Source organism: Orycteropus afer, unplaced genomic scaffold (genome assembly GCF_000298275.1).
Source record: "Orycteropus afer afer isolate SDZICR_OR568_19922 unplaced genomic scaffold, OryAfe1.0 scaffold00596, whole genome shotgun sequence".
Taxonomy (NCBI): Eukaryota; Metazoa; Chordata; class Mammalia; order Tubulidentata; family Orycteropodidae; genus Orycteropus; species Orycteropus afer.
The window spans coordinates 471,532-481,692 of record NW_006922183.1 but is presented as its reverse complement, the minus strand read 5'-3'; the positions used below and the strand labels follow the sequence as shown (position 1 = coordinate 481,692).

General features: G+C 35.5%; 1 protein-coding gene across 1 annotated transcript in view; it reads right to left on the bottom strand.

Annotated features, from left to right (window-relative positions):
* The window catches only part of RFX6 (regulatory factor X6), a 66,395-nt gene that overhangs the window by 13,530 nt on the left and 42,704 nt on the right, over positions 1-10,161 (bottom strand). Inside the window, exons 8-12 of the mRNA XM_007956271.2 lie at positions 7,046-7,123; positions 6,814-6,927; positions 3,757-3,806; positions 1,367-1,526; positions 317-461 (exon numbers count right to left, since the gene is read on the bottom strand). Coding sequence (XP_007954462.1) covers positions 317-461; positions 1,367-1,526; positions 3,757-3,806; positions 6,814-6,927; positions 7,046-7,123 — 547 coding nt within the window. The remainder of the gene's footprint in view (positions 1-316; positions 462-1,366; positions 1,527-3,756; positions 3,807-6,813; positions 6,928-7,045; positions 7,124-10,161) is intronic.

Sequence of the window (10,161 nt, the reverse complement as noted above, 5' to 3'; positions counted from 1 at the left end):
CAAACCCACCAGCCACTCCCTGGAAGGAAGATGGGGCAATCTACTTCCATAGTGATACTGCCTTGGAAACCCAAGAAGGGGTCGCTATGAGTCGGGTCTGACTCGACGGCACATAACAACAACAACAACAACATTCTATGATTAAAATTGATAATAAACATAACTAAGTATTCTGTTCAGTGTGGGAGGAGCTTCATTGGAGGGTGACCACTCAACACTGTCACTTGGACACCTCATAACAAAGAATTATCTGATGTAAAATGCCAACCATGACAAGACTGAGTAATCCTGCCCTAAACAAAGAGACCAGACTTACGCTCAGTGTAGATATCAGATTCAGTGTCTGTGCTGCCTGAAAGGGTGAGAAGAGCCTGAGATCCAATACTATTCAAGTCAACCTTCTCAATATCAGATACCATGGAATTCACAACGTGCTGGTCAAAGAGAGCTGGTCTGGCAATCTGCACAGAGAAAGTGAAAAAGACACTAACCTACGTCATTTTTATCTTACTTAAAGAAAAGTGTTAGCTTCTAGAATAATAGTCTCTAGAGGGAAAGATTTCATAAACAACTTTTTTTCCCCTTATTTTGAAACTAAAATAGTTGAAACATGTTCATACATGTTAAGGTTTAAAAAATATTTTTCAACTAAGAAAATGAATCTTTTTATCCATAGTTACATAATGATTTTTAAATGTTACATTTCTTATCTGGAATGATCCCAAATTAATCCTTAACAATTTAAGAGGCTAGAAAACTTCATAAAAGCAAATGATCATGGATAGGAGTATTACATTTTAACAATTTATAAATACGGTATTCCTAAGTTAAGAATTACTTTTTTTCCTCCCGTTTTAAGTTTGAAATGTGTTTGGTTTGTGATTTCACAAAATTAATTATCACAATCTCATTCCCCACACACTAAATTTTTACCAATTGAATTCACACGGCAAGTAAGTGTTTTATATTCTGATTACAGTCAGAAGATGTGTTTGTTGTTGTATTTACTTTTTATTTTTAAATAATTTTAAATTTACAGAAACATTACAAAAATAGTGCAGGGAGTTTCGATATACTTTTCACCAGCTTCCTCTAATGTTGCCATCTTATATAACCACAGTACACTATCAAAATCAGGAAATAAACATTGGTACAATACTATTAACTGAACCTCAGACCCAATTTCAAATTTCACCATTTTTCTACTAACATCATTTTTCTGATCTAGGAGTCAATCCAGGATTTCATATTATGTTTAATTGTTATTTCCCCTTAGTTTCCTTCATTCCACGAATGTTTCTGTTTTTTTCACCAGTAGATTCATTCTTGATTTGGTGGCTCAAAAACTCTAGGCTTACCAACTTACCTGCACAAGATGTAAAAAAGATGTCTGTCGTTTGAGGGAAGATACAAATCTTCGCACAATGGGTATTTTCTTGTCAGTTAGGGCTTCTGGCAAGTTTTCCAAGGATGAAACAACCCACTGTTCCCAATTTTTAGCAAAATTTCTTATGTCTGCTAGTAAGCTACAAAGAAAACTATGTGTTAAACACTACATTGTTCATAAATGCATTAAACAAATGTAGTTGAATGGAGGCATGCTATTATTCTATGATTCCAAGAGCATGACTTTTGAACTCAGACAGATGCAACATAGTTGTGTCATTTATCCTGGTCAAAATACTCCTCAAGCTCCAGCTTCCCTCTCTGTTAGATGGAGATAAAAATAGTATCTGTCTCATAGGATTATGGTAAGAATTAGATTAAATAATTCATGCAAAGTTCTTAAAGTCTGGCAGGCAAGTAGTGTTCAATACTAATAATACTATCACTGTTATTAACTCATGATTCAATCATTTTCTACAAAATATTTCGATGACAATGTAATTGTGCACTTGATTTTGCAACTCTCAACTTTTTGAGACAACATATTAACAGACTGTAGTTTTATAATCCAAATGTAATTTTACAGGATGAACTATCAAAAAAGCACACTAATTATAGGACTCTACTTAGAAAACTACAAAGGTTAGTTGTGAGAACATATTTAAAAAACTAACAATTTACATTCTTTATCTCAACATACAAAATCTAAACATCTGTGAAATTATATGTTTATTAGAAAACAGTGACATGGTACAGGAAAAGAGTAGGTGGAGTTTGGAGTTAAATAGACCTCAGTGAAAGTCTAACCTCTTTTTCTTGCTAAGTAGCTGACTCTAGACAAATAAATTAATTTCTTTCTGCTCCCAAGTTCCTCATTTGTGAATTCTGGATCATAATAGCTACTTTGGAATAGGATGACAAATTGTATTTTTTAAAAAAATCCCAACTCTTAAAAATGAGGAATTGGTTAAATACAGTATTTTTTTAAATATTGATCTATATTTATTTTATTGGAAAGATTTTCACAATACACTATTATGGTATGTATATGATGGTTCCATTTGTTAAATATATGTGGTGTGTTTACAGATACTCCCTGAAAAAAAATCTGTGAGATAACAATGAAGACTTTAACAATGTCACGAGATTATGAATGATTTTTTTAAGTTTACTTATGCATGTTTTAATTTTTCTACAAAGAATATGAATTACTTGCATATTTAAGAGATAAATACATATATAAATAATCCCTTTCAGGCTGATGTCAGAATAATGAAATAATTTATGTAAAGTCTCAAATCCCATGTTGTATTTAATAAAGTTGAATTACTATCATTATTATAAATAATCATAATACTTGATGCCTGCCACTAAGTAAGCACAGCCATTCTTCTGTGACACAGGAATGTGAGCCTTACCTGACTCAGAGCACAGATTAGATATTTAAAAGACTCAAATTGATAATTAAAAGGAATTACTGACAAGGTCAATATCAATTATTATACAAATACATAAAGCAATTTAGAGGAAAAGGTAAATCCAAAATTAAATTTATTTTCTCCATCAGCGTATATTTACTGAACACCAACTATATCCAGTCCTATGTGTATTTTTGCCCCAGAATCCTAAATAAATTTTATTATTTTATTAGAATGTTATTTCTTAAAGAAAAAATTGGTTCTTTTCTCAAATTTCTATTCTTCTCCCACTGGAAAAGTTTTGTAAAAAATCTTCAGGTATCATTTCAATAAACTATCTGCAATCTTATTCTTTTGTTAAAAGGTAATAACTCCATTATGCTGTTTTCTGATGTTTGAAATTAAGACTAAAGTTAATAGCAAAAATATAATAGCTTTCATTATTGTCTTTATTACTGTGGCTATTTTCCATCAATTTTTATTCCTACTTATCTTTCTGAAGCTATTTTCCAATGAAGAATTTTCTCGATATCTTGAAGGTGAATCTCATTTAAATATCTAATTTTCAATTGGCAGCCCTCAAGTTAAAGAGATTTGACTGCTAACCAGAAGGCTCGAAGTTCAAACCCACCAGCCACTCCTTGGAAGGAAGGTTGAGCAATTTACTTCCATAGTGATAGCACTTTGGAAACCCAAGGAGGGGTCACTATGAGTCAGATCCAACTCAAGGGCAATGCGTTGCGTTTTGTTATTTTCCATCAATTTTGTATAATGAGGCTTAAATGTAAGAATTGAGGCAAATCTCTTTCAGATGACACAAAGGGACAAGAGAAGGAATGCAATCTTTTTGGTAAACAAAGTAAAATATTAGTTTCTAATATTTTCCTTTAATATCATGTGTAAGGTTAAACCTACTACTGGGAAGCTAACATGCTTTATTGACTCAACTTACCTTTCAGGCATTTCTTGCATTGTTGCAGGAATGAGTACATCTGTAAGAACCTTAATTACAGCACAAGAGAGTTAGCATAAATCTTTACTGTAGTATTTCTATAAAAAGACACTACTTTTTTTGTCAATTACTTTTTCTAACTAGCTTCCTAGAGAATAACATGTTAGCTCCTTTCTGAAAGTTATAATTTTGTCTCTAAAATGAATGTTTGCATGAGTTGTGTATGTGTAAAGCTAAAGACAGGAGATAAGGGATCTAGAAACATGGGCAACTAAGCAGGTGACAATAACATACTGGGTACAGAGAGCTGATTATGAGGACAGGGAGGGCAATGAAATGAAAGGCCTGGACTGAGCCCTAAAGTGGTTGAGATGGCAGGTAGGTCCTTCATGAAAACTAGTAGGAAGAAGAAATGAGGAAATGATGACTCATCCCAGTTTAGGAAAAACTATGATTAAAAAAAAAAGATGGGGAACTGGGTATGATAAGAGCAGCACAGATCCAGAAAGCTGGGAAATAAACTGAGTGAAAAAGACCCAGAGATCTAGGGGAGAAGATATTTCAAAATATAGATTGACACTAATCTATAAGAACTTTGTAGCCTACCAACAAAATGCATGTGTACTCTATGTATGAGGCAGTGTTGTGTATGTCCCATGTGTTCATTCTCGATGGGTCGGTCTTTGGTGTCATGTATCATTTTGCAGTAGAGCCTGCTGACATAACTGTCAAGCATTCAGCTGCTGCCACAAAGTCCACGGTTGAACACACCAGTTGCTCCGTGGGACCAAAGGCCTGTTGATCTGCCCCCATGAAGATCACATCCTAGGAAACCTTATGAAGCAGTTCTCTGTGAAATGAAAGCTCTGTAAGTCAGGATCAGCTTAACGGCACAGAACAACACTAACTTGTTTTATGGACAAAAAGGTACCGGACACTCCCTAGAGGTGGGATGATGAAGATCTTGCAGAAACGTAACAGAAGCTCATTTTACATTACTCTACCACCGTATTCACCATGAGCAGAAGTAATGAGGTTCATTTAAAGATGCTTGACGTTATGGATTAAACTGTGTGCCCTTAAAATGTACTGGGGCTCTAATCCCTATACCGGTGGTTGTAATTCTGTTTACAAAGAGGATTTTCCTTGTTGTAGTAATTAGATTATGTAATGGTAGGTCCTAATCTAACCATTTCTGAGTTATAAAAAGAGCAGGTTAGACCCAGATATATATATACATATGCCATGTGAGTATCATCAAGGAAACAAGGAATGTTCTGAACTACAAACTAGGAAGGATTCAACAGGGATGAGACCTAATTTGGACTTTCAGCTGCCACAACTGTGAGAAAATACACTTCTGTTCTTTAAAGCCACCCATCTTTGGAATTTCTGTTACAGCAACACCAGGAGCTAAACACATAAACTTGGGAATTTGAGACTGAAAAAAACAGAGGGGTGGTGTAAATAGAAAGAGATCATTTAAAAGAGAGAGAGAAAAAAAAAAAAAAGTACTTTATGAATATTTCTTGAAGGGGCTGGATGGCAATCCCAATAGCTTTGCCTTAGTGGTGGATTATGTGGGTGCATGAGCCCCAGGACTTTTCTTAGTATCAGCTCTTAGAGCTACCTCCTTTTTCCTTCTGATTATTTCCTCAGCTGTTAAGCATCACAGATATTCTTTTCTTTCTAAATGATGGCATTCTTAGTTGACCCAGAAAAATGAGACAATCTTCTACCTGTTTGTCCTTACTCAGCTCTAACTTGAACTGAAGGTAGAGAATACACTGCACTGGCTACTCCATTCTCTGATCACACGATGAGTGAGAACTGAGCAGAGGATGACTATATGGGGGCCCCAGTGACACCAAGAGGGTGTGTCCTCATCAGAACAATTAACTATACAAGATCAAGAGGGCAGGGTTTGTCCAGGGATAGAGGTAGGACAGCAGGAAGGGATGGGAAGGGGAAGAGACAGGAAGGAAGTGCTGAAAGAAGTGGGTGGTGGGTGGTAGGTTCGGGGAAGAAGTAAGAAGAGTGCTGTTGCATTGTTGGGAGTTTAGTGAATGTCACAAAACAGAATTTGTAGGGATTGTTGAACGGAAAACCAATTTTCTATAGAACTTTTACCCAAATCACAATTTAAAAAAAAAAAATCTTTTAAGAAAAATATGGGTTCCCTCTTTCTGGCTGAGACCTATCAATTCTTGGTCTGAAAAACCATTTTTGGACCGAGTCTACCTACCTTCTGCCTCTCTTTTCTGTGAAGTTGAAAACTGAAAGCAGTAATGAATTTAGGTTTCTATTTCTTAAGTGCTTAAACAGAGTCCCAGTCTGGCTTTACTTGTTCAGATTACTTTTTAAAACGAAATATTTTTCCCCTTATTGCAATTTAATAGATAAATGTAAACAAATTCATTTTAAAGTACTCAGATTGCAATTTTGTTTTTTCCAAGAGCTTGGATATTTTGGCACTGTGACCAGGAAAAAGACCACAGGGCATTAGTTTCTCTACCTTCACCACTAGACGTTTGGCTAAAAAGGTCTTTGTTCAGGATGTCTTCATGATCCTTCTGCAGACACTTGAGGATTTTTATTCTCTTTGGGATCAGAACTGGACACTAATGGATTAAAGCTAGAGACATTCAAGATCTTCAAATTATTAATCCCACGAGGGTTAATTCTGCTTTTGCTACATAAATTAATTTGTAGAATTAATTAGGAAATCCTAATTCTGCTTTTGCCCAAAATACTGAAGTTGTGAAAAAGATATATTATTTAACCTGAAACACCTTAAACAGTTTATAAAAATTAGCTAGGTTTTCATGTATTAGTAACTATGTCACATTTAGAATCATCTTAGTTTTGAGCAAAAATTGATTTGTGTTTTATTTTATATAAACTTAAGATGATTGTTTTCTCATCAGGAAAAAAAAAAAATGATAGTGTATCTCCAGCCAGAAATAACAAATTTATTGAAAACATTTTATAAGAATTTTAATAGATTGCTATTTAAAGAATATATCGTTCATCTTTAAGGCATTCAGAAGTCCTTACCTTATAAAGAATTGAGTCACAAACACAGAAAATGTCAATAATAACAGGGTTTTCGAGCAGGGGAAGAAGATGATCAGGCATTCCTTGCCAAAAGTGTAATAAGAAATGCTGGATCTAGTTGCAGAGCAAAGAGTATGGATGTTAAGATTTTCCGTTAATATGAATGCGTATAAAGAACAGGACATGAAAGCATCTATAATCTGGTCAACAAGGCATTCTTCGTCACCCTTACCTCTTCAAAGTTTCCATTAATTGCATTGTCCAGGATACACTGGCAATGGGTTTTGTACATCATGATGAGAGTATCAACCTATTTAAAAGAAGAAAATGCTTAACCAAAGTGTCCTTGTAACATTTCCTTCACTTGTTCATTCATTCAACGTGCATTTTTTAAAGCTCCCACTGTGTATCTGGCACTGTGCTCAATGCTGAGAAATCACAGACAAAGGCAAATTCGTACTGTCACGGGCCTTCCTGACTGGTGAAGGGAGAAAAGCAGGCAAATCAACAATTACAGCGGAGGACAGGAACAGTGAGAATGTAGCAGGAAGCTGCATACTAAAGCAGCATTGTAACTTTCAGTCTAATAAAATTACCTTTTATTGGGGAAATAAACAGAAAATGGTTAAATATGTTAACTCTTCACATGGTTTTATTAAATGGTTGCTTGTAACACTGTGGCACAGTGGCTTCAAGTTTTGGTTCTGGGGTTGTTTAAACATGAGTACTAGCTCCACTAGGAGCGCTGGTGGTGTAGCGCCTAAGGCACCTGACTGCTAACCAGAAGGCTGGTGGTTCAAACCCGCCAGCCTCTCCTCGGAAGGAAGGTTGGGCAATCTACACTCACCTTGAAAACCCAAGGAGGGGTCACTATGAGTTGGGTCCAACTCGATGGCACATAACAACAACAACAACACCAGCTCCACTACTCTGCTTACCAGGTATGGCTTTGCACACATTGCTTTGTCATTGATCTTCAGGTTTTTCATCTTTAAATAGGGTAGTAATAACATATTACTTGTATCATGTTAAGATTAAATAAAGTCAGGTGTGATGCACATAGTATAGTGCCTAGCCCACAGTATCTCACTAAATCATACCTAGAATTACTAACAATATCAAATGACTCATTTTCTTGAAAAGGATTCAACATTGAGCATTGATTGTGAAATGTCTCTTTTTTCCAATTTGCCAAAAATATTTGAACATAGTTTAAGAAATTTGAAACATATTCTTAATTTGCTGTGGACTAGAACTAGATTCATACTTCAGCAATTTAACAATATGCAAAATAAATCTTCATTTCATACACTAGATATGTCTGTATCTATAATTTGTTTTGTGCTTTGTGTGAACAAGTTTATATTTTATAGGTTAAAACTATGAGCTTTGCTGTTGGACCTGGATATAATCCCAGCTCAGATTTGCCATTTACTGTCTGTGTGACATCTGGGCCAGACACTTAGCATTTGTGTGCATTCATTTCATTGTTTTAAAAATACAGCTGACAATAACAGTAGCTCTTTAATATGGTTGTTATGGGGATTGAGTTAATTAACACATGTAAAGCAGTTAGAATGAACCTAATTCATGTTTAGAAATCAGTAGATGTTAGTACTTTAATTCCCAGTAGCATTTAGGGTGGTGGTAATGAGGGAGGTGGCCTACCCTAACGTTTGCCCTCCACCCTATATTCCTGCAGCCCAGTGAGAATCACACATCTTTGTGTCTAGCTCACAGCTGTGTAACGATGACAGACAAATTGCCAACCTACCTCCAAGGAGGAATGCTGACTACAGGACACCTCTCACAGGAAATGTCACCATCAACGCAAATAAGACTTGCTATGTACTTTAGGCAATATCGTTATGTTTTCAGATGGGTGCACAATATACACTTCTTAGATAAGGATTAGGGCAACAGGAAGAACGGAAGGTTAATCATAACTGTTGTCGAATATTTTTAACCCTTTGAGTCCTGAAATTTACTAAAGTATAAGTAAAATTTTATCATCACAAGTTTCTCCCTTTTTATGTCAGGATTTATTTCTTCATACACAAATCATCAAAAATGTGTAATCTTAACTATTGGTACTTTCTTTGTTTATTTAATATTTACATAGTCTTGAAATAATGAATTTTAATTGCAATACTTTGTATTCTTTAACAAAAATTTTACTCAAGAACACAGGCAAGGCTTACCTTCATGAAAATCAATGAACATGTGGTAGGGGTGACAGCTGCTTTGGTTGACACCATGATGAGGCAGAAAGTAGACCCCCCTAACTTCACCTAACACCCTTCACTGGAGTTAGCACCCCATTAGGCAATCTCTATCCTTTCTGCCTCAATAAAACAGGCGCTTAAAGTGTTTAATTTCAGCCCACCCCTCCTCTGGGATTGACAATTTATCTAGGGAACTTGTCTACTGGCCATGAAGGTGAAAGCCAGGGCTCAGATATCCTCAAGGGACAAACAGGTGTGTCAGTCCTTGGTGTTCACGACAGGGTCTACTGGGAACGAACTTAGAAATCAGGGCTTATATAAGACCTTGATATGTGAGGGAGAAATTATCAACAGCCCAGCTTTTTAAGTTGACAGGTAAGAAATTCCTTGGATGCTAGCAGAGAAACTGAAATGAATTATCGGAACATGATCCCCACGCCCTTTTTTTCCCCCTTTTTTTCTTCCTCTTTCCTGCTTTCACCACGTGTATTTACCCAGTAACAATCTTCATAATACGTCTGCATGTAAGCAATCCTCCCCAAAAAGGTGACCCGATAATTTTCTCTCCCCAAAACCTGTGTTCCCTCAGGTCCCTCTTTTCACAGGTTTCCCACCAACTGCTACACATTAACATTTACTAGCAATTTTGCAAACCTGAAGTCCTAATATCACAATTGCATTTATAAGGTAAACACATTTTTTTATAAACTTGAGAAATGTGATGGGAGAGCAAAATAGTAGGAAGTAGAAATATGTCAGAAGACTTGCTTGGAATCAGTATCTGAGAATTATTTTCAATATTTTGCCGATTTTAAACTGGTTCCCTCTCTTCAGAATGAACCCTGGAAGTTACTGTGCATCCCTATTTACTTATCAGTAGATCTTTATATCAATTGTTGTATTAATTTTATATTTTGATACAGAGCCCATTGTTAAAGTAATATAGCTAGACATTGGTTAATACATCTGAGCACCTCAAAAAACATGTGAACTGGCTATGAAAAGTGTTTTCCTCAAATGCTAACGAAATATCATCTTTAGATGAAAGAAAAGACTAAATATATCAATCAGTTATAATCTGATTTTATAGTGGACGTTACTATTAGTCAGCCAGTGCAACCCC